The 26,888-nt window shown below is 29.6% G+C and overlaps 1 protein-coding gene across 1 annotated transcript; it reads right to left on the bottom strand.

Annotated features, from left to right (window-relative positions):
• Positions 1–11,717: 11,717 nt before the first annotated feature.
• LOC111403493 (serine carboxypeptidase-like 51) lies at positions 11,718–19,341 on the bottom strand. Its single transcript, XM_023032018.1, has 13 exons — positions 19,166–19,341; positions 18,898–18,992; positions 18,510–18,617; positions 18,149–18,389; positions 17,597–17,640; positions 17,438–17,505; positions 17,144–17,249; positions 16,851–17,047; positions 16,698–16,767; positions 15,921–15,971; positions 15,642–15,694; positions 14,980–15,112; positions 11,718–11,899 (listed from the first exon to the last, which is right to left on the bottom strand). Exons 1-13 carry the CDS (start codon positions 19,302–19,304, stop codon positions 11,825–11,827), a joined length of 1,380 nt encoding a protein of 459 aa, XP_022887786.1. The 5' UTR covers positions 19,305–19,341; the 3' UTR covers positions 11,718–11,824.
• Positions 19,342–26,888: the final 7,547 nt, after the last annotated feature.

Raw genomic sequence — 26,888 nt, 5'->3', positions numbered from 1 at the left:
TAGTCGCTCTATATATATATATATATATATATATATATATATAAAGGAAAATTATGTTTGTGTAAATTATTTCTCTTCAAATTAATTTCCTTTTTCATTTTCAATCCAATTTATGTGATCTTTCATTTTAATTTTATTTCAATGACACAATAAAATACTATAGAAGTACAAAAATAAAAGTTAAATGCACCCAAATTTGATCATCAATGGGTGTTTTTTTTATTTATTAATTAAGTTAAAAAATTAACTTAATTTTGGGAATTTTGTGGTATTAATTTATTTCTTTATTACTAGTCGATCGACCTTTCTACTCTTAACTTTTTAACTTTTTCGGATATCCGAATCGAATTTCAAAACATTAATTATGCGGTCTTCATTTTCTTGTCAATTTTCTTTTGTCTTCCATTGACCTGGTCCGAATAATCATTCTAACAAAAATAAAGAGAAGAATCCTAACAGGCTGAAATGAAAAATTAAGATCAAGATCTGGGAGGTAAAATGCATAATTAATATATAAGATTGTAGATACTTACTAGATTCAATGTTTCATACCTTATCCAGGTAATACAAAGTTTTCCAGTGCCAATTTATACTACCTAGATTTAAGATTTGGGAGGTAAAGATAGTAAGATACAGAGAATTAATATTTAAGATTGTAGATACTTCCTAGATTCAATTTTTCACTTTTATATAGTCCACGTCAAAGTGTACTTATATTCGCACCACATTTTATTATAATTGATAAAATGTCCTTGATCCTTATTGTTACACTTGTGTCTCTAATTTTTTTATCGCATTCTTGTAACATCCCAAAAAAAAAAACTGATAAAAATTTATTTAATATCTATATTATATTATTTCAAAAGTTGAGGGACTAAGAGGTAATATATTTTAAATTCTTATACTTTGAGTCGAATAATTAAATTTCGATAGAGTAAATATAAGTATATTAATATTATACTCGTTGGATAGCCAGTAATTAATTATGAATTTTAGGCTCGAGAAATAGTCGATTTGGATAATCCAGCACCAAGAAATTTCGATTTGAAGAAATTGGTTTTCAAATTCAATTAAAACTTGGAAGGAAGATGTGATGTTGACACGTGTACATGGAATTGTCTTGATTTTGTATGGTGTACGTATGGAAATGGTAATGAATAAAAAGAAGTAGGTTTATTTTAATAATTATTTGCTTTGATTTTGGAGAAAAAGAAGGGTAGGTTTCCTTGATTTTAGGGATTGATTATTTTAGTATTATTTAATTACTTGACTTTATGAGTTGATAGACTCCACGTGATGTTTAGATAAGGGAAAAATAACTGTAGATTATACTGGATTGAGGCATTTTACGGGAAAAGCCGTCATGGAATAATGAAACAAGATTAAATAGAATTAAGAATTAATATAATTCCCTTTAATTAAATATTCTAGGCAGTGCTGACTAATTAGGCTACCTTTTGTTTAAACATAATATTTATTAAAATAAGATAGAATTTTAATTATTTTGGAGCATTTATTTTGGAAGATAAACTATATTATAATAGATAAGTGATGGCAAATAAATTTTCTATTTGCAAATATAGTATTGTAGATAGTCTCAAACTCATTTGAATTTAGATGATTTTTCAAAATAGCCATGTATGTGTACAAAGAATGAATATATTAAACAAAGTCAAAAGCTAGCTGCCGATTTCAGAATTTATGATAGAAGATATCTTTGATGTAATCATATTAGAGTTTGAAAAGTTGATGTCTCATTTAACTATCATGTTTCTTCACGTTGGCATGCATTGGATAACAAACCAACTCTCTATTTTCTTTTTGATAACAACAAAAAAGCCTAGTACAAATCAAGTAAAAATCTTTTGTTAGGATAAGACATATATTCTACTCTAGTCTACACCTATAAATAGTAGGCTAGAATCCCACATTCTACCACACAAAAAATTCACACATGAAATAGAGAAAGATAAAGATAAGAGAGAGAGAGAGAGAGAGAGAGAGAGACAGAAAACAGCATTAGAAATATAATTTCATACATCGAGTATTTTAATCACATACTTTCAAAGCGGAGGAACGATTTTCAACATACTGTAGATTCAACGAGGTAAGATACATTTATGTGCAAAGTGTTTACGTTTCCTTATACTCTTATATGCGATTAAATATGCATGGAATGCTAGTGGACCTTTGGGTTCTAGAGAAAGAGATATGAAATTTCTACATGGAAATTAAGAGGACCTAAAATGGGTGTGTCGCTTGGTCACCGATATACTCCATAAGAGAAGAGCGGTATAAAGTGTATTATTTATTTGTTATGTATCTGTGTATGGAAATTTGCACGTATCTTACTGGGTATTTTTAATACTCACTCTTACATTAATTTTACAGATTAGTTCGGGTCGATTGGAACAGTGGAGAATTGGTGATGCGGACTGCCAAGTGGATAAAGAATAGAGAAAAAGAAATAAGTTTGCCATTTTAAATTTAGCAATTTGTTTATTTTAATTTAGAACGCATTATTTGAATTACTTAGGAGTTTATATTTATAGTTAGATACGCTTTCAATAATGTTAATTTAAACGTTACAATTATTTGTTTATTGAAGAATTTTATATAGTTCCGCATTTTAAACTAAAGAAAAAAATAGTTTTCGTAACGTTCCGGTGTTTAATAAGAAAAATTGGGGCGTTACAATTCTTATGGTAAACCTTTAAGTAATTAGCACTTATTGCCTCTGATGACAATTTTCTTACAAAAACTCTATTAGCAAACCAAAAAAAAAAAGGACAAATATTTAATCTTGCATTTTTATTTGTTATTTACTCGTTTCCATAAAGATAGCTTGCTTACATTTTCGTCCATCTCAAATTATAGATTAATTTCTTTATTGAGAGTATAATCAATTTTTAGTTTTCTAATGTGTCTTTATTTAACGTGTGTTGTTATCAACAAATATAAACTACTCATATTTACAGTGTTATTTAATGTTAGAGTATACTATGAAAAGTGTGAGAAAAAATTATATTTCGATTATATTAATTACATTTTCTCAATCTGAGTAAAAATGGAAACAAACATATCTTTATTGGACGAGAGGAATGTTATTTTTGCATGAATAATACTATCTAGTACTAGTGGTTCTAAAACATCAATGTAAGTATCACCATGTAATAAGCTAAATGAAAGGTAGAATCATGTGACTAATTTATTGTTCCTCTAATTTAACGACACTGGTGGTTCTAAAACATCAATGTAAGTATCACCATGTAATAAGTTAAATGAAAGGTAGAATCATGTGACTAATTTATTGTTCCTCTAATTTAATGACACCTGAGTGGTGCTAAATTACTCTTTTTGTATATATAAAAAATATAAGTACAAATAAGTTTTTTTACATCGGGGTTTTAGAATAGGTAATTTGTATCTCGAGAGTACTGAAGATGTCCTGAGTAAAATATGAGGGCTATGGCCCTGAAAGTTAATAAAGGGTCCCCAAGTAAATTTAATGCATTTTGATACAATTCCATTGACCTTATTTTTCATAGAAATATCATTTTTTTATTCAAATTCTTACTTTTTTATGTTTGATTGTCATTTTTTCATGAAAAGTATTTTTGAAAAGTTTGTCACGTAATCATATTTTTCTTCAAAATGAGGAAAAATATTTTCCTTGATGAGGGTCAGATTTTGATTTTTCAAGCAATTCGCTCTCATCACCTCCCCCCCCGCCCCAACAAAAAAATCTACTCATGAATAAAATATTGATAAGTGTAATATTTTATATGTTAAAAATGAATCAATCAAGTACATTTAATTAATAATTTTAATTTATTTTCATACAAATTTCATGCTTGCAATTAAACACACCACACATTTTTTTAATCATAGTTTAAAGACCGACCAACTCTGTCCACTTCAATTCGGAGCCAGGAATCACAAAAATGAAGTCGCTTCATGTCTTTAGTTGGACCGGTTCGTAAGGGAACTAATCATAATCCGTACAAACCAGTGGGGTTTGGTACAATTGCAATCACTCGATTTCATCAAAATTGCCTACTCAATGATATATCAATGAAAAATTTTACAATCGTGTTGTGGAGTTTTTAATCCTCTGGGTTAAAATTAGCTTATCTAACTCTACTTCAATTTCATTGCTTATAACATAATTCCAATTGTATTTGACATGCAATTCCCCAAATTTCTACTCACATGGACATCGACGCTCGTTATATTTGAATCTTTCTTATTTCTTGGACGTATTTGTCCTTGAGAAAAAATGGAATTCCCAACATGTCATCTCAACTTAAAAACGTGACCCTTTTTTTATTTTGATTAAATCAGATTCAAAAAGGATTTTGATAAAAAGTTAATAAAATGTACGATTAAAAATTCAATAAAAATTGTGAGTCTTATGAAATGTATAATTGAGGATGATTTAGAAGAAAAATAATTCTTATGAATGGGGATCAGACGGAAAATAATTTCCTTTTTCTTTCAGAGATTTATAATAAATTAAAAAGTTTCAAGAGAGAAGGATAAAGTGTTATAATGAATTATTGCTCAGTATTAATTGAAAATATTTACCATACAAACAAACAGGGCCGGCCTTGGGCCTCAAAATCTGAGGGGCCTCTAAAAGAAGTCCAAAAACCGCCCCATTATCAAAACCCCCTCATATCCCCAAAAAGAAAAAAAAATAATAAAAATGGGGAAGATAATAAGAACCATCGGTCTTTTTCTTCACCATTCCAATCATCTTCTCCAAATCAAGAACGTCATAAACTCAAAGAATACCAATCCCTAAAATAGAACAGTTGGCAAAATTCCCGGCTAGAAATCCGATTACCCAACCACAAGGTTGGCCTCTTCATCTTCTTATGCTTTTTTTTTTTTTTAATTGGTTTCTTATGCTTATGTTGCCCTTGCTGCAGATGTGAGATCAGAGATGTATGGTTTCTCTCTTTCTCCAAATGATTTATTAAGCAATGGACCTTTGAGTAAAGTGCTGCTGCCTTGTCGGTCGCTGGAGTCCCGGAATGTTGATGAATCACATTATCACAGAGTCGGACACTCGAACTGACCTGGCGTTGGATTGACATGGATGCTTAATCAGGTGAGTACCATCTCCAAATTTTTTATCTTCTATCTTATTAAATAAACATCTATGCAGGCGATTGTGTGTACTAAAATATTGTTTTTGACTGGTGAATATTGTTTAGGAGCCTTTTTCTATTTAATTTTTATCCCTTTTTTAATAGAATTCTGTCTTTTACATTTGAAATTTCATTAATTTTGCCAATTGTTTGATTTTCCCATTTGGACTATTATTAGTTAATAGTTTTACGCTCATGAATGGAAAAAGCAGTTTGAAATGCCTCGAAAAAAAAGTTGGCAAAAATTTCATAGAAAACTTACTTTGGTTACTTGATTATAGTAGGAAGGATACATTAGCGGTATCCATGGTGGCGCTACTAGTACCCTGTTTGATAGATGAACGAAAGTATCTATGTCCTCGACCACAAATATCAGCCGTTGAAATAATGACTCTCTTCATATCAGAATGACATCTAATATCCGTGAGCTCCAAATCATAAACATCAAAATTCAGATAATTAGCCATGGAAGCAAATCAAACTTGATTTCCCTGTCCCTGGTGGCCCAAATAACAAGTATCCCCTCTTCCATGCCTTGCCCACCTTACCACATATGTTCTTAAGGTAGATTTTGTTTACCATTCTTCCATTTTCTTTCTCCCTAGCATTTTTGAACTTATTTTTTGAGTTTGGCTGTAAGAATGAACGTGCACTTAAATGCAGACAATGGTTATGTTTCACTTGATTTTGATAAGTATTGAGCAATTTTTTTTTTTTAGTTAGTATGAATATGCATCTATTCTTTTGTGGGTACTATAGAGATTGGAATAAAATGGTATGACCGTCGTTAAGGACTAGCCAATCTAATCTAATAGATGTAAACATATTTATGATGAGCATTCACCTAAAGATTCATGCTTCCATGTTTCTATGGCTATTTCATTAACAAATCAAAATATTCTTCTTATCCTCTGGAACTACATATTTGCAGGTCCTTTTTTATTATTGAATCCTTTCTTTATGTTGAAGGGCCTCATAATAATTAATTGCTTAGGGCCTCTAAATTCCCGGGGCCGGCCCTGCAAACAAAAAAATTTTTTAATTAAAATTTTAAGACGAAGAACCTAAATTTTGAACGTTAAAATTTAGCTTCTTTTTGATAAATCTTTTTATATTGTAAAATAATGAGATAATTATTGATGATTATTTAGTATTATTATGATATATAAATAAGTCTTATCTTATCTAGAAGATTTATTTCATTCCAATTGTAACTCTTATTTTGGACACTATAAATATAGGGTATTGGTTCTTAATAATACATATTTTAGTTTCCACTCTCTATTTGTTCTCCTGTTTTCTTTCTTTATTTTAGTTTTATAACATGTTATCAACACGATGATCACATTACATGAAGCTTGCCTAGTCAAATGAATTCTTTTATCTGATTCTCGATCAAATAATTTTTTTCTCTTTAATATATATATATATATATATAGACACACACACGTGCATCTTGAAAATTGTGAAAAAAATGGAGGGGCGTTGAAAGTGGATGAATTGATTGCCATGTGCATATATTATATTCAGGTTTACTTTTGCTCGCATGTTATCCAATTTATATTTTGATTTTTCAAAAAATAAAAGAGAAGCATTTGAAACATGGGATGTTGAAATATATCGCCTTTAATCGTTGCGGAACCTTCTAGCCAAGTTCGATGCAATAGATAAATCAAAAATTGATACTCGTGCAACAAGTAATTGATTCCATAATTTTGGTTCCATAATTAAAAAAATATGATGATTATTTTTTCATCAAAAAATTGCACATGATATATTTATTTGTTTGTTTCTTGTTTATCATTCTATTAATTATTACGTTCATATTTTTTTAAAATACATATTATAATTTATAAATTTAGTACTCTGGAGTCTCTCTATTACAAATAATTTGTTGGTGCTCTTGAATTAGCACGACACTGTTAATATTTTAAAAGAATATAATTGGTTATAAAGAAACACTACTCTACAAATATTTACATTCTATTAGAAAATATCTTCCTAAAGAGATTGTGTTTTTAAATAATAATTCATTGTTGTTTCTAAATTAGCACAACATTATTAATATTTCAAAAGAATATTATTTGCTCCCGAAGAATATGAATTATAATTTTCAATATTCCAGAAGAATATTGACAAATTATTTGTGAAAAACATGAATTACAATTTTTAATATTTCAAATAAAGATATTGATTTATTGCTATTGAAAAAGTAATAGTCAAATATAAAGTTTGATTTACTGCTATTGAAGAAGCAATAATAAAATATAAAGTACTATCGGAGAAGTACAATTTAGCAAATATTAATATTTGTCTATAAAACATACTCATGAAGAGTTAATGTTTTTAAACAATAATTTATTTGTATTTCTAATGTTGCGCAACATTGTTAACATTCTAAAAAGAATGTTATTACTCCTGAAGTAGCACGCTATTATTGACAAATATTTTAGTTAGATGTTAGTTGCTCTTGAAGAGAGAGCATAATTAATAAATTAAATACGATCTAATATAAATTATGTTTTTACTCTTGAAGAGTAAATTCTTATACAATTTATTATTTCAAATAATAATATGTTATTGCTCCTGAAGAGTATGACAGTACAATTCCAATATTTCAGAAGAATATTGATATTGCTGTTAAAAAAGTGATAATAAAATACAACGTAGTCTTGAAATAACACATGTTTTGAAAAATATATTATGTGTAATTTATAAATTTGTGTTTATACTTAAAAGGAAAACATACTACTTATATCATGTGGACATTGATTATTATATGATTATATAATGTTTAATTATATTCTTTGAAATTAAATAACTAAATTATATCTTATATTGAACCGAAAGTTCAATTTGTCTAACATGACCGGTTGGATCATCACTGGACTAATAATGATGCGAAATTAAAAAATTCAAATGGATATTTAATGAAGATTCTTCAATCTAATGAAATCCTTTATGATTTTTGTTCTCTTTATCAAAAATTGATCATTAAACATCACTAGCTAAAATAAGAACTAGATTTCCTATATATCTGAAAATCAATTAGGATGATAAACTGACTCCAACATCCTCCGCATTGATAATTTAAATATTATTTATATATAATAGACTTGATACATATATTACAGATTGCATGGTGTTCGCAACCTAAATTTTGCAAAATTACGACTCAAATTTTAAATAAGTATAAGTTTCAGATTATATAATCAAGATCGTATCTTGTTAATGCTAGTTATTATAAATCTTAATATTTTAACAAGTGTTAGTTTGGATGTCGATAAATGATTTAACACGTTAAACTCCCCCAATTAATTGAGAACAAAGTTCTTCCCAATTCTTTGGAAATACTATTACGCATCATGCCGATATTTTAGTTTCTCCCATTATAATTGGTTTATGACCAGAGTCTAATTTCTTCATCAGATTATTTGATAGTACAATGAATTTACCACATTGCAATGAGATGAAAAGTAAATAATGCCGAGAATAAATATGTACTTTTGACCCTTATCTCAAATGGGTGATATTTGATAACGCAAATTACGGATTATCAAATTGATTGGACAATTTTCTTAACATTAAGAGGAGGAATTAAGAAGTTGGAAATACTATACATATGCATCTATATCCTCGCAAAATATTATTCGAACCAAAAGTTCAAAATGTAATTTATTTAGATGCATTTACTGTTCAAAAAGATAAACAATATTTCGCACACAAGTTTTAAATGCTCCAATACGAATTGATGTCCTATGAGGACAATAGCACCCTTGAAGCGTGGTGATATTCAATTCTAATACAAACAAATCTCTAAATGAAAATTGAGCAATCCACAAAGATAGTCCTATTAAGGAGGCATATACTCTTGATGAGTATTTAGACATAACAAGTTATAAAACTCCAGAAAATGTTCAGATACCTGATATGTTGAAAATTAAGATATCTCAAAAGGTTATGTCATTATGGGAAAATAAATAAAATCGAATGAGAAAAAGTTGTCGACAATAAATTTACACATGATGTACTAAATCATATAACAAGAAATCATAATAAATGCGTTGAAATGTATCGATGAAGTAATGATTGGCCAAATAAAATGGAATCAATCCTAAATTGAATTTACTAGAGAAACCTGAAGTTTCTGGATCTTCAGTTCGAACATCAAAAGGTGTATATTTATGCGAAATGAAAATGAAAAAAGTAAAGTCGTAATATGAAATATATGACTTTTTACATAATAAATGTTGTGAAGAGTTGTATAAATAGATAAGTTGTCATGTGGTGGATGTAATTACATGTCTCTATCTTGTCAGAATGACAATGCATGAAATTTAACGTGTATATAATAAATGTAGTTATAGTCAACTTATCTTACATATAAATTTAATACTATTTTTGAAAGATTTAATATGTTTGAAGCATAATTCAATTAATATTATTATGAGGGGAAGTAAATATGCGTTGTACTCTTTTTCACTTAACCAAAGTTTTGTCCAATTGGTTTTCCTGACAATGTTTTTAATGAGACATCTTTTTACCGTATTCAAAAGAATAATGAACTCTTTTTTCTTCTTTAGGATTTTTCTCACAATGCTTTTCCTATTAACGTTTTAATGAGACATGTTCTTTGTATAACGACATCTTTAACCTACAAGACATTTACCCTAAAAAAGTATACTCTTATGCGAATGAAACTCTCAAAGAGATCAATAAGAGCTGTTTTTTTAAATCATTATATTATTACAGTTATCAAAGATTGATAAAGTATCTATTATGAAGACTGTGTTATTTAAAGACTATGCAAGATAGCACGAGATATACTTCACTAGAAATTGTAATATTGAAGACATTGATGTACGAGAAATGGATGACTTGATACAAGAATTAAAATCAGGGAGAGTAACTGTACTCTTTTCCTTCAATCAAGTTTTGTCCCACTAGATTTTTTTGACAACATTTTAACGAGACAGCATTTTATTACTTCAAATTATTTATCTCTTTTTTCATTTGTTTGTTTTTTGTCAAACATGGCTTTAATGAGATAGCTATTGTAAAAATAATCATCAAAGGGGGGTGTTGTAAAATAATGAGATAATTATTGATAATTATTTAGTATTATCATGATACATAGATAAGTCTTATATTACCCAGAAGATCTATTTTATTCTAACTGTAACTTTTATTTTGGACCCCATAAATATAAGGTATTGGTTCTTAATAATACATACTTGAGTTTTGACTCTATTTCTTCTCTCTTTTTTTTTTTTTTTCTTTCTTTTAGTTTTATAACATTTTAGATATTATAAGTTAAACTTTATTTTTAACTACATATTGGATTGAATCCATAACTTTTTATTTAATTTTAGTCACTCATTTTACGGGACTCATTAATTTATAATATCAAAAAGTTTTGCCAAATATGAGGTTATATTAATAATTAATTGATTTTTTTATTTTAGAGTTGAACTCTAAAAGGATCAAAGTATTCTCGGATGCAAATTTGTAAAAATGTCAAATAAAAAAATTTCTCTTGTATAATTTCATGTAATACTGTTAGATGACGTCAACTTTTAACTTCATTTAATTTATTCGCTTGGCACAAGAATACTAGACTTTGTTGGAGCACGCGGATGACTGCGGCATTGATAGTGATGATATATAAATTATAAACTAGTCATAGAAATGTTTTACAGGTGGTATAATACTGTAAGATGTGAAGGTGTGAGAATATAAAAATAATTAATATAAATTGGTTATGTTAAATGAACTTTTGTTTCAAATGAAATAAAAATCATTTTGTGAACTCAATTTAAATAGTTAACGAAGTCAATTCATTTACCCATTTGATCTTAGCTGAATATCCAATGATTAACATTCTTTATTTATATTCGCTTAATATACATTGAATATATCAATTAGAATTATTTATTATATATATGCATTATGTCCTCCCATTTACCATCTATGTATCTTAATATTCATTTAATAAATCAATCGGAAGAAAATTCTAAAAATATTCATTTTTTGTTCACAAAAAAATTTAATGAATTTAATTCATTATTTTATCTAGTGAACTGAATTTTTCAAATGTACATTGATCAAACTAAATAATTGTCAAAATAATTCATGATAATATTGTTCAAATGATTAAATAAATCAAATATATATTGAAAAATGAAAATGTAGTAAATCTATCAAATATGATCAAATAAATTAAATACATATTAAAAACGAAAAGTAAGATAAGGAATGTGTCAAATATACATTTATTGTAACTAAATAATTCACAAAATAATTAATGATAATATTGTTAAAATGGTTAAAATAATTAATAAATTATATACATATTGAAAAAAAGGTAAGGTATTAATAAAAAATTGAATTATAGCAATGATAGAATCGTTCAAAAAATAGTTCTCATTTGATGTCACATTTAATATATTATAAATATAAAATATAAAGAAATTAACAATTTCTCCCTTTTTTCCCATGAGTGAAAAACTGAAAACTAGAATTAATAAACCCATGTTTCAGTAATTAATAAGAGAGACAAGAAACAAAGAAGAAAATAATTTTGATTAAAATACGGGTGTTATTCCATTTGATGACAATTTCTCACTATAAGTTGCCATATTTATGAAAGAAATTGGTATATTGGCCATCTATTTTGATGCGTCTGTTGACTGTGTGATGTGACCTACCATGTTCAATGCCACGCATGGTTGATCAACGGGTACCTGAAAATTAGAAGAAATCAGCGAAGTGAAAAATTATTTGACAAAATTTAAACCGATCTCTCTTCTTGTCTTACTCGAAATGATCTAACAATCAAAATGGATGAAAACCATCAGTGAAGGCTCAATTGATGCAAAATAAAAAGTTGAAGACATCAAATGCCAAGAAAACATTATTGGGAGACGATTATGTAAAGGTGGAAAATCTCAACATGCATTTTTTTTGAAGAAATTCTGGTTCAATCATATCTTACCATATCATGTGTATATACATCATTGTGTACATGTAACACAATCATTGTTGTCATTGAATGATGATGACATCTTAACAAGCAAAGCAACATCATCAGTCATTAACTAGAGCACACAATTATGATGGGTATGTCTAATCTATAATCTTGATAAATACCACGAAGGGTACTTTTAGTTCAATTATTAAAAGGGAATATTGTAGCAACGGTCCTTATCCTTTTTAATTTTTGTAAACTTTATTCTACCCTGCATTTTGTGACAATGAAGGTCCTTAACCTTTCATAAATATGCAGCTGCAGTCCAAATGAATAGACAGTTAGTTGACCAAGAAAAGTGAGATTTGACCAATTTTGACTAAATTGAAGGGGTAAAATGGTAAGTTTAAAATTACCGCATTAAATAAATAAACAAATAATTGAAAAACCGAAAGAAAAAAAATAATAAAAAAATGGTTTCTCCTTCACCTCATACAACCCCAGCCTATCTACCACAACTAAAAATCAGTCACCAACACCGGCTGCAACCTCCGACTCCAGAACCACCGGTCATCTTCTTTACCAACACTAGGGCCGACCCTGGAGTAAGGCTAACAAGGCAATGGCCTAGGGCCTAAAATCATATGGGGGCCTCAAAAATGAAAAACAATTCACTTAAGAAGTCCAATTAAATTTAAAATATAGATATAAAAATTAATTTAACTACAGTGTTTTCTATTGATTCTAACTTAGTACAATCTTATTCAAATTAATATTTCTCAAATTTAATAAACATGATTAATTTGAGTTACCAAACGAGTTCAATGTCGTTAGGGTAATCTGATTTAATTTAAAACTAATATTACATGTCAAATAGTTATTTTGATGAGTTATAACTTGAATTTGCTTTATCCAAATTAACATTTTCTCGAGTCCATAATGTGTCATTTATCTTGAGTTTCAGAATGAGTCCAATGTTGATAATCCAATAAATACACATTTGGTACAAATACATTATTGACCTCAAAACTTATTTTCACTTTAATTCCTCAAAATCTCGAATTTATTAAAAGGTTTTTGAATCAAAATCATAAGAATCTAGTTACGTTTTTAATCACTAAATAATTACAACTCATCACATTATATCTAAAAATTATATATTTATCACTATTTTGCAATCTAGTCACTAAATTTTGTACTTTTTATAACTGAAAATCATTTTTCTCTTTACGAGTCATCCTTACAATATTCAAAGGATTTCAAATTATGGTTCTTAAAAACTATTCCATGATTTCTAAATTGCACTTTATTCAAGTTTTTTTAATTAATAAGTTTGAAGATAACTACTTACATGACAATTTTTTTTCCCACAAATGGGGTAATTCCGCTAAATATTATGTTAACCTTGTCTCTAGGGTTGTCGGAATTTTTATTTTATTTCTTTTTACTTTTTGCAATTCTATCTTGTAGATTGTACCCAGGGCCGGTCCTGGGCTGAGGCATTTGAGGCCTCAGCCTCAGGCCCAAAACCCTTAGGGGGCCCAATTTTGCTTAAATTATTTTATTTATTTTTTTTTTTTTTGGATTTTGGATGTTATTTTAATTTTGTATTGTTTTCGTAAACTTGTAATGCTCAAATTTTTGCGTACATAATTGAAAATGTTATTAGATTTTTACGTAAATTTTTACGTTAATTTCGTCCGGGGACCCAATTTACGGACCTCGCCTCGGGCCTCCATTATCACAGGACCGGCCCTGATTGTACCCAATCTTCTTCTAAAATATAAATATATTATTTATTTAAACATTTAAAGTATTTTTACGTTTGTAAAAAAATTACATTCAAAGGCCTTATAATGATGAGTCGTCTAGGGCCTCAAAATTTTCGGAGCTGGCCTGATCAACACTCACTCATCCCACCCCCATACCCCAAACCGCATTTGGGCCCTCTTGCATTTGCTTCCAAAAGCAAAAATGGTAACTGGGCTCTCTCAATTCAAGTGCTAAAATGAGTCTTTTAAAACATACCAGAAGTCGGCAACCAGAGGTTCACCGGGCGATTGTGTTTCTATGGACCAAAAACCAGAGTTTTTGGACCACCACTGAAGCCGATATACAAGCTTATCAGAAGAAGGCTATCCCAATCAAATCATCGATGACTGTCTTAAGCCTATGCACTTTCGCTGTCGGTAACTGTGATTTTAATAGTACACCTGTATTTTTCGACTATATTTCATTTTATATATGAAAAAAATCCTCCAATGATCAATGGGTGGATCTATTTTGCCACCAATTCAGCCAGGGATAGGTCCAACCATACGAGGATCTTCCAAGATGCTACAATTGGCTTGCCGAGTATAGGTTGAGCGGTTTGGGGGCGGGATGGGGTGAGTGAGTGTTGGTGAAGAAGATGACTGATGGTGGTGGTGTTGAAGGTGACGATCGGTGTTGATGGCTGATTTTTAGCTGTAGTGGGTAGGCTGAGGATGAGTAGGGTGAAGGAGAAACCATTTATATATATTTCTTATTTTTATTTTTGGTTTTTTAATTTTTTGTTTATTTATTTAGTGTGATAATTTTAAATTTAGTATTTCACCTCTTTCTACTTAGTCAAAATTGGTCAAATCTCACTTTTCTTGGTCAATTAATGGTCAAATTCCATCCATTTGGACTGCAGCTGCATATTTATGAAATGTTAAGGACCTTCATAGGCACAAAACAAAGATAAGGATAAAGTCTGCAAAAATTGAAAAGGTTAGGAACTCCTGTTGCAATTTTCCCTTTTGAAAATGACATATGAACCGCAATTCATGATTGTTAAAAGAGATTGCAAGCATGATCAGGAAATTGACTTACAAAATGGCCAGCACCAAGAATCCAATAGAAATGTAAATTCTTGTACGATTTGATGAAACCCTTTGTGGTATTGTCTCCATTACAAAAGATTGGTGATCTGTTCATGCTCAAGAAAGTTTGCATCCCATCCCATCTGCAACCATGAATTAAAGAAAAAAATGAACACAATTGTGCTTTTGATGTGATACGAGTTTATCTAACGTGAGTGTTTGACATGAGTAATGATATTGTTCTTTTTTCCGTAAAAGTAAATATATTCATAAAACGCTCTTTTATTATTCGCATCACATTTTTATTACAAGGAAGGAATCTCACATTTACTCAATTTTACAGTTGCGTCCTCAATTTTTTCCTTGTCTTTTTATTCTTAACTTTCAATTAATTAGCACATCTAATATCTGGATTATGGTTTCTATTCAAATATTCTACCGTAGTGCATTGAAACGAAGGACAAATATTTTGTCAAACTTTTTTATTAGTTGATAATTTCAATTATTTAAATTATGAGCAACAAATAAGTATTTTTACTCTCCTAACAATTTTTTTTTGGACGAAGATGGTTGTTAGAGACCAGTTGTGCAAATTAATAAAAGGTTGATGATAAGAATTTGATCAAAAAAAGTTGGGACATAAGTGATAACTTGAGCAAAAATTGATCTTACTTGAGCTTTTCAACCCAGGCTTCAGTTCCCTTGGTTGCGCAAATGAGGTCGAGCTTCGACAACACATGTCGTTTAGTCGTTAGTTTGAAGAAGAAGAATAATAATAATAATAATAACAATGACTAAAGCCAACTAATATCCAATAACTCAACTGAACAAAAGACAAAATTTTGCTATGTATTTTCCACTAACAAACATGCAGCTAAATTATATTTTAGCGCAATGCCACAAAAATAGTTGTTTATAACAAGATCAAGAAGAGCATAAAACAGTTCTTACTTGACCATTATAGATAGTAATATTGACTCCTTTTTCCAACAGTTCATCAACCTGCACCGACAAATAAGAACATATGGACTCCATTAAAGCATCATTGAACTCTCTCGGATTGAAAAAATTGTTTATGTAGATCAAATTCATTTTTTCATAAAAGACTTGTGAAATTTATATAAATGCGTGACACTAGGACTTGAGCAGTCAAGATGGGTGGGCTTTTCGAGGGCCAGTCATAACTCATATTATTTTTCTAACATACAGGAAAAATCTCATCATTATAATGATAAAGAGACTTTCTTGGTGTCTTTGATTGCTCAACTTTATGTAGAGGGACAGAACGAGATAATATTCAACCAAGCAAAAAACAAATTTGTAGTTGAAGTGTCACTTTTACAAGTCAAAAATCTTAAGGGAAGTAGTCCAAGTTAATCATGGAATATATTTTCCTTGTAAATTTCACTTGTCTTCTAGCCTCAAGTTGCTGCCAAAGTAATAATTGAAAGAAAAGTGAAGAAAAGGATCCTAATAGGTTGATAAGAAGATTTAAGATTAAGATTAGCAAGTAAAAGACATGAGTTATTCAAGAACATTGAGTTTTTGTTGATTCTTCCTACATTCAACATTTCAAATCTTAAACGAAAAGTTTTTCGATAGCAGTTTCTTCTACCTCTATCACTGATCGAAAAAGAGAACTCTAAAGCCCTTCTCGGGGGTTTCTTTTAGACGAATTCCCTATTTTAACCGGAAAATTGTTGAAAGAAGTTCTGTCTAATTTGTTACCTCATTGATCCTAGGTCTCATAAAATCCCCTTCTTGTGCATTGAAAACAAGATCTGATTGCCGTCCCCATCTGCGAAAAACAACGTTAATTATGCATTTATTAGTCAACGAAACACAAAAATGCTCGTAATTTCATTCAGAGAAGAAACTAACTGAACGTTCTCCGGAATCTTTAACTTCTTTTTAATAGCCCCGTTCATCAGGCTATCAAGATCTCCATCACCATCGGCAGTAGGCCTGAAGGAATTCAAGTATTTTGAGTATCGTCTCATCGCAGTTTGACGAGATTTCTCAGAAGCTGTCAACGACATATGATCTATCCCTGAATCCTGAAGAAAATTGTAGAAATCCTGCAAACATACGACTCGACAGTCTTTGTTAATAATGTATAATACTGTAAAGTACACCTTATTAAACAAAATAGCCGAGGAAAGATGAAAATTTACCACTGAATTGCTGCTAGCATCAATAACATTCTCAAGTTCATTCCAAGAGTCTGTCGCTTCTACAAATTTACCGGCGTCAATTTGTTGTTTGATTTGCTCGGCAAGACTGTTTTATGAAACACCTTTTGTTAGCCAAAACTATTCTTTCGACTCTAAAGCATGAAACAAGTATATGCATGTTGGAATCGAACTATAAATCTGCTCATTTTATATTTTGGATATTGCTGGAACAAAAGCATCCTATAATCTGACACAATACAAATATTCTAAGAGAAGAAAGTTGAGAAATCTAACATGTTTGATTGCTTCAGGCCATTGCTGCCAATTCTTGAAACATCTTTGAGAAGAGGACCCCATGAGAACTACATTGTACATGTGAAATCGAGAAATAGTACATGGTACAGTTGTCTTAAACAGCAAAAGTTGAATGAAACAGTTGAATCAACTGCATACCACAAAATCTTCCGGTGAAATCCAAGAGTCTCCCAATGCAATTCCTACGAACCAAGAACAAAGTCCAAAAATTTTAGTGTTCTCCTCGTATTCCCTACTCTCTTGAGGAATAACAATAAAAAAACCACTTAGACTACAAGCTATGCATAGATTTATAGTGATTCCATCTCAACGCGAGAGCTACATCCCCTCAAAGGTGCAAGTTGGAGTCTATATCTTATACAAAACGACCTCCTAATAAATCCTTTATATGGCAAGAGATTCAGGGTGGCCTGGTTCAACAAAGAATCAATCTTTTCTCCAACTTCCATAGTTGATTTTCCAGTTTGAAATAAACAACGAGCAACTGAGTTTTATTTCGAGTACCGAAAGTCAGCTACATGAACTCGCTTATGCCACCCGCTCTATTCGTTACCATGTCCACAATTGGTCATTTCTTTTGGTACATAAATCCCTCTTCTAACTTGTTCTACTAAGATCAATCTCACTCCTATGAATAGAAACCTATTTAAGTTATTCGATTTTCCTACTAAGATTAAAAAGTGTGATTACCTCCAAGTTTGAGCTGTAGTTTTCCAGCCTCTATTGCTTTGAGAGCTGATAATCCAAGAGTAACAGCATACCTTCCTCCATAAGACTCTGCTATTATATATAGAGAACTCTTCTGAAGATTCTCATTTCTGTTGAAAACTTCTATCAACAATTTAGTTAAATCAGCTGCTGCTTCATCATCAGTTTTTACAAACAGTTTAGTATCCTCAACGAAACTGTATCCAGTACCAACTGGATTATCCTACACAAAAATAAATTAATTAATTAGAATTAAAATTAAAAGTAATGAACAAGATTTTCTACTGCTATCTAATCCTCGAGCCAAACACTTGGTGCAGATCATCTAGAATTTCATACTCACAACAAATAGGAGATCAGCATGTTTAAGCCATGTTGAGTTTCTAGGCTTCAAATAATTGTCTAAAGGTCCTATTTCTTTAAAATTCCCAATGCCGACTCCAGAAGCACCCTGAAGAATAATACCGAACTATATTAAAGAACAATATTTGAACAGTATTAAAGAATAACAAGAAGATAAAATTTTGTTCATTATAGTGTTTAGACTTGAGTACTGTGTACTAAACATTCGTATGCAATTAACCAGAATGACCAAGGGAGAGTAAAAAGGAGAAGAATGAGAGCTATTCTTTTGGATTAACTTGTGTTGAGGGAGATACAATTGACTGCCTCGAACTGATATCATAGGAGTTCAAATCCCAACTGACATAAATACTAATGCTAATACTTACAGGACCCCCCTGGAGCCAAAGAATTATAGGCCTTGGCTTGTTTGAATCTTGAGCTATGTATGGACTTCTGTAATACCACCAGAACATTTGAGCTTCTGTTTACAGACACAAACAGGAGAAAATATCAGCATATATATTGCATCAAATTCTGTATCTAAAACGTGAAAAAAGAGTAAAGTTACTTCATCTAAAAGCTTCTTCTCTTAGATGATATGATTCAACGTAGCATTAGAGCTAGTATGGATTAGATTTAGAAAATTTAACTTACTGGGCCGGACTTCTACATATCCCCAAACTTCCGATCCATCTTCTGTTCTTTCAGCTCTAGATGCAGGTGCTCCATGAAACAGTGGAACGAGAAACAAGAAAATAACAAGAAGAAAACCAGCAACATGGAAACTTTCCATTTGAAAGAAATAAAGCTGGAAAATATGAAATTCCCACTTCACAGAATGAAAAGATATGCTCAGAATTGTTTTTAATACAAAGGGGTGTCTTAACCGAGATTTTGATGGATTTAAAAAAATATATAAATTCTAATGAATTTCGTGAATTTGAATATATTTTCACAAAATTCAGAAGAATCCCATTAAAAATGGCAAAATTTTGATATTTGTATTTTTAAGTTTGAAATCTATTCAAATATTTTAAAATCCTTCTATTAATGAAAAAGTAATGCTATTTAGTACTATTAGATTTCAATAGCAGTCTAAGCGGCAGGGCATTAAGTAGGTGTATTTAATTGAGACTTTTGAAGATTTTGATGGACTTTTTTTAAATGATTACTTCTGGGGATTTGGTTTATTATTTATGGATTGATATGAAATTAGTGGAAGTCTTTCGTATAGACTTTCATTTTTAAACTTTTAGGGTGCATTTGATTGCAAGCATATAATTTGTATGGAAAAAAAATAAATTCTAAGCGATTCAATTGCCTAGAACTTGTTTGCATAAAAATTGTCAATTAAATATGATTGATAGATTTAATTTTCAACTTAGAAAATATTATATTTGTCTGTTTTTAATTGGTGGGTAAAGAGAATATTTTTCTTGATTTTGAGAAAAATATAGTCACATGACTAAAAATAGGAAAATATTTTTCATGGAAAAATGTGATCAAATAGTATAAATGTAAGAATTATGGTGGAAAAAATACATTTTTCATGAAAAATATTGACAATTAAACGTACTATTATAGACTTTTGTAAAATTTAAAAAACTTTCAAAAACTTTTATTTGAAATAGAATTCGCATGGATCAAATACAATAGCGTGAAATTATCACATACGAGGTGGTAGTTCCCACAACTCCTCTTCTCCTGCCCCCTCCCCCGCCCATATAATAAAAAGAATATTTTAAAAAGAATAAATATATAAGACCTTAATTAAATAATAATCAATAAAAAATAAATTTAATATTTAGTATTATTAATATAATATACCTTTAAAGTACAAATAAAAAATTTATATTAAAATTTAACTATAAATTAGTCTATGTAAAATTTTATAATTTAACTAAAAATAAATATTTTTCAAAAAAAAAAGTTATAAGAATCAAATTTATTTTTTTCATAAAAATAGAGACGATCAATAAGAGAGGGAAAAAATAATCGGAACAAATATAATCAATAGACAAATAAATTTTAATCATAACTCTAATGTTTGTAGAAGAGAAAATGAAATATAAATATTAAAATCTACTACAATCTTGTGATTAATGAGGGACCAATTTTGAGATTTTATTTTAGTACATTCTGCTTAAAAGCTAGTACCATCGAGTCATTAAAAATTGAATAACTAAAATTTATAAAGACTTTTAAAATGTTTTAATTGAATAGATCGTAATTTTTAGAAACTTTTTAAAGGTCTATAAAATTTCAATTGAATACACCAATAATTTTAGAGATTCTCAAAATGTTTAGAGGAAAAAGTTTACGTTAAAGGCCTCTAAACTTTTTAAATCCCAAAATGTCATCAAAAGTATCAATTGAATACACCCCCAAAATTACATGTTCAATTAAATACAATAAATTATGATTCATGTAATAGGACCTATGATATGATAACATCTAGATTGGTATTCAATACCATTAGTGTTAAATAACTTTATTCTTAGTGAAATCCTTACAAATTCATGAATTATTAAGGATACGTAGATTTTAAAGAATTTTATTGAAATTCATTAAAGTTTGGATACCTAGATTTTTAATGGATTCTATTAAAATCTCAACGCCTTTATTGAGTATTGAGAAGATATTCATACTCTTAAGCTTACTAAGCAAACGTTTTGAGGACACTTACCAGCCTTGATCGTTACTGATGCTACCAAAAATCTGCGCCTGCTGATTTTTCGAGTTTGAAGACTGTGAATGGTACGATCGTAGTCTTCCGGTACCCGAAACAAAGGCAACGAGGTATGTTCTTGTCGCTCCTTCGATACTTTAGTCAGAAAGGGAATTTATGCGTAAGGCTATAAGCTGAAAATAATGAAAAAATGTACCTGAATAATGGGATGGGGCCTTACATTTATAGGGATGGGTGGTGCACTCCTAGTAGGATTAAGATAGATGGATATCCTTATCTAAAGGATTCCTACCTGATGGGGGTGTTGGACCCATGTTATGACTAGTTCTGGTTGTTACGAAGTAGTACTACTGTTACGATAAAATTCTACTAGGCATAGGAGTCCTTGGTTAAGAAGTTTGAGGAAGATTAGAATCATTTTGGGGCCATGATACCTTTGAAGGTGAGGCCGAGGAATACATAATCCTTTGAAGGTCGAGGCAGTTTGGCCGAGGTACATTTCCCGAGGCTAGTGGGCAAGAACTGATGGAGGGGTTACATCATTCCTTGAGAATTGTGGTAGGGTCGGTGTGCTAAGATGGCAATATCAATTACAAATGGCGATGCTACCCTATTGAGCTCATTCCCATCAAAATCTCAATTTGACACATGATTTTCTTTTAGGCCCTGTTTGGTCCATTTTTGTAAAAATGAGATTGAAAAATATAGTCGTTACGGGACCCACACAAAAGATAAAAAGTCAAATATGATGACTTAATGTGATGGATAATGGTCATATTTTTCATTTTTGTGGTCAAAGAATGGGAATCAAATGAGGACTTAGAATTTTAATTGAAAGAAATAAGTATTTATTTTATAAAATTTGTCCAATTGAGCACCGAAAAGGAAAATGATTTTTGTTATAAGGGTGCATTTGATTACAAGCATGAAATTTGTATGGAAAGAAAATAAATTTTAGATAAATCAATTACCTAGAATTTATTTATATGAAAATTGTAAATAAAATGTGTTTGATTGATTTAATTCTCAATTTTTTTGTTGGTGAATAGATGAGAGAGAGAAAGAGTGAGTGAATACTTGGAAATTAAAATCTTACCCCCCCTCCCAAAAAAATATTTTTCTAGATTTTGAGGAAAATATGGTCACTTGACAAAAAGTATGAAAATATTTTCATGAAAAAAAGGCAATCAAACAGCACAATAGTAGGAATTTGCGTGGAAAAAACACATTTTTTTTGTGAAAAGTATTAGCAATCAAATGCACCCTAATTATAATCAATATTCTACAAGATGTGTCTACGCGCAAAGGTTGACCTTGATAGTTAGTCACGCTTTACACTTTTTACAACATTGATTATAATGCAATAAGACATTATTATATTAATGTTCTGTTTTATTGCAAAAGTTTTAGCATGCAAAGGGATTAGTCAAGAGTCATCATTTTACATAAGAATAATACCATTTAATATCAGTGGTGTTAGAGTACAAGTTTAGATGACTACATTTTATATTTTCAATTAAATGAGTATAATAATTTTGTATTTAAATGAATCTATCATTTAATCTCATATAATTGTCACCTCAGCAGGTCCTTAACACCAATAATGATAAATAATACTAAATAAATAAACAAAATGTTATGCATCAAGCCACATTTGGCCCCCAATTTTTCAAATTAAAATTGCTTGAATAATATTTTTTTGGAAGAATGAGTGGTTGAAAAAGAAGGAAAAGTTTTCGATTTATATTGTTTTATGAAAGATTGTGTGATTAAAAATATGAGAGAAAAAAATAAAATTTAATTTAATTGGGGCTAAGTAGGAAGCCTAATTAATCAAAGAGTCAAATTTTATGGAAAATAGTTCTATTTATTTAGCCCCGTTTGGCCCCCATTTTTTGGAAATTGAAATGGAAATTGGTGTAATAGTATTTTTTTTTTTTGAAAAATGAATCGTTCAAAAAGAAGGAAAAATTTTCGATTTACGTGTAATTATTTTATGTAAGATTGTGTGATTGGAAATAGGAGAGAGAAAAATAGAATGTAATAAAATGTAAGTTAGCGGGGCCAAACGGGGGCTAAACATGTGGACACAACACCAGTCGTATCGAACCAGAGGTTGACTTGACTGGACCCACTAAAAATTGTTTGACTTGCCCTTGTTTGAGCCCCATTTTTGCAAAAAAAAAAAAAAATTACATTTTTGAATAATGCATTGATGAAAAATGTATAATTAAAAATAAGGAAATTTTTTAAATTTAAGTGTAATATTATTTTAATGAAGAATATGTAGTGAAAATTGGATCAAATTACTGTTTAAAAATGTATTTTAATGTGAATAATGGGCTCAAACAATTGCATATAACTGGAATACACCTCTATCTCTAGATCATTAAGCTCTTGTTTGAGCCACATTATTTTTATAAGAATGCATTTTTGAATAGTGTATTGATGAGAAATCTGTTAAAAAATAATGAAAATTTTTAAATTTGTGTATAATATTATTTTAGTGAAAAACGTGTGATTGAAATGATATCAAATCATTATGTATTTTATTTATTTATTTATTATTATTATTTTTTTTTTGGATCAAACATGACCTAAGTATATTAGAAAATAAGATAGAGGAAGATTGCCTTCCCAAGTTTTCTGCACTACCACTTATAAGATACGCCCATAGAGTTTGTTCAAGGGAATAAAAAGTGGGAAAAGATGAAATTTGCTATTTGTACACGATCGGTTGATGCCCCTCACATGAGGTGGGGCACGGCTCGGGAAAGGATAGTGGGTGGTCACATGAGATGATATTCGACTCTAGATCAACTTCTTTTTTTCCGTTTTTCTCATATGGTTGAATACCTTGGTTGGGGTTGAGAAAGTAATAAGGTAAATAAGATAAGAGGAAGATTGAAGTTCCAAGTTGTCTTCACACAGTACATGCTCGCAAGAAAGGGACACCATGAACGTTTTTCTTTGGTCCAAGCAATCCTTAATGATTTTAGGAATAATATGATTTTGACAAAAAATAATTTTTTAATTTATAAATGTTCATCTTCTACAACTTGGAACAGAGAATATGAGTTTTATGCTTCCATCTTAACATGACTGATAAAGAAAATGACATATCGAAAAGAGGGGAAATATTCAATGCATTTAGACACTTCTTTTTCTTCAAATCTAATTTAGAGATTTAATTTATTTTAGTTTTTCTTTACAATTAATTTATCGACATGGTGTCCCAACACAGTTATATTATTATTATTATCATCATTATCCAATAATCCTAATATATATTTAATAATTTCAAGACTAACATAATCTAGCAAAAGTATTTTTCCTCTTCAAAATTTAGATGAACTCCAGTTGATACCCAACACAGTTTTGAGTCACCGACGCCAAACACCTCTTTTTCAGATTTTTCACGCCTCTTCAAAGTTGAATTGAATTGAAGTCCATTATATCAAATCGGAGAGAAAGAGATCCTAGACCTTCAGTGATAATATTTGCTACAAATAAAGTTTCAGATCAATAATTTTTTGGAGCAAATTAAGGTAAGAATTTGAAATTAAATGTGTTTCATAACATCATACAAATGTAAACTTGTGTAATTGTTATATTTAGATATTATAAACAATTACTTTATTATTGTGGTTGGTTATTCTCTTTGTTTAATTAGTATCCCTTTTTTCAGATATGATGATCACGAGATCTTGTTAGACATCATTATATTTTTTGGACCTCATATCTAATTTAGTAGACTTGTATTGTAAAGTTATTGTATCGTCATTAGCCTAAAAAAAGTGAACAAAAATGAAAAAAAAAACTATGGTTTAGTTTATTGTGATTTCACTTTGATTTAGTTGATATTTAAATTTATAGTAGATATATTTAACCCCTATTTGAGCCATATCTTCTATATCATCATAATGAGAAAATTGACTATTGGAGAGGAGGTTGGGTCCCACACATAAAATAGCAAGTCAGCAAAGACGGCTGGACTTGTGGAATAACGGTCCAAATTTTCATTTTTTTGTCCCAAAAATTTGGTTCAAATAGGGGCTTAGTTTGTTTTAGATTTATTACTAGTGAGATATAAATATATATTAAATTCAATGAGTTAATAACATAAAAGTAGACGGGCAAAAAATTATATAGCGAAACCAGCGATTTAAAATCGGATCAAACCGTTAGGTTTAGATTCGAGTTTTTTTCAAACCGTTCAAAATTGTTTGGTTTAGGTTTGAGTTTTTCTCAAATCGTTTTAAACAGTTTGGTTTGAAAATCTGTCAAAAATCGATAAAATCGGACCGTTTACACCCCTATAACTAGTTCTGGCTGGGAAAATTTTCCTGAAATTTATTTAATCCCTTGTTTAAACCCCATTTTTGGGGGAAAAAAATACATTTTGAATAGTGGAATGTATTTTGAAACTGTATTTTTTGGAGAATATTTGGTTAAAAAACAAGAAATTTTTTGGGTTTATGTGTAAAAAATTTTTATACAAGAATGTGGAGTTGAAAATGAGTTTTTGAAAAAATGAGGACCGAACATAGACTTAAATTGTGTTAGTATATTGGATTAGATTGCACGATCATTAAAAAAAAAGGTTTAATGCTTGTTTTATGAAATAATTTTTTTTTGGGTGTACATTAGCAAAATAAAATTGGTGAGTGGTGAAGTACTGTGGGTGTTTTATTCTACATGTCAAAAAGTAAATCATATAATCTTAGGTAGGAGGGAGCGTGATTTGATTTGATTCCAAAGTGAATTGAATAAAATCGAGTGTCAGTGCGAATTTTAGAAATAAAATCATTGGTTCAATAACCGATTAAGGAATAGAACCAACCGAGTCCAATCTGATTATTTATATTGAAAAATTATGAAAATAAAATATGAAACTACTTGTCAAATTGGAAATGGATAAAAATAAAGTTTGAAATCACTTACCAATCTTGTAATATATCAATATAAAAAATCAATTAAACAAGTCAACAATCAAAAATCAACTCCAAGTTTGAAGATCAACTAATAAAAGCGAAAAAAAGGATAAACTATTTAACGTAAGCATAAACTATAAATTTTGGATCAAAAGTTATTTTTTATTAAAAAGATACATACAACAATAAATATTAAAATATACATATTATCTTCAATAATCCTCGATGAGAAGATTTTAAATGATGGCTGACCACTTTGAAGACAACAAAAAATTTAAAAGCCTGATTGAGCCCCGTTTTATTGTAAGATTATATTTTGAAATAATAGATTGATGGAGAATGTGTAGTTAAATAAAAAAGAAAAAAATGTAAATTTATGTGTAATATTATTTTATAGAATAATGAGTGGTTGAAAATAAGATAGAAAAAAATATATTTTAAAAATGAAGGGGATCAAACAAGTCACGAGTGCTACGTTCTCATGTAAGACTTAAACTAAAAATATATTCTCTCTTATTAGGGTTGCATTAAAATTTTGGCAAAAGATTATTTTGGATGTCTAGTGTTTAAATATCTAGTGCATCTTAGTGCAATGCACCAACAAAAAAAGAAAAATTCGTTGAATCAAATTCTCTATTGATTTTTAAGGCAAGACATAGAATTATGACTGAGCAACGAAACTGTCAAATTGCAAAATCAAACTGAAACCACTTTTTTAAAATCGTTGGTTTGGGTCCACATGGATCTATCGATG

This window comes from Olea europaea, chromosome 11, assembly GCF_002742605.1.
Source record: "Olea europaea var. sylvestris chromosome 11, O_europaea_v1, whole genome shotgun sequence".
NCBI lineage: Eukaryota > Viridiplantae > Streptophyta > Magnoliopsida > Lamiales > Oleaceae > Olea > Olea europaea.
Note: the sequence above shows the minus strand (reverse complement) of the source record. Positions and strands in the feature narration are given on the sequence as shown.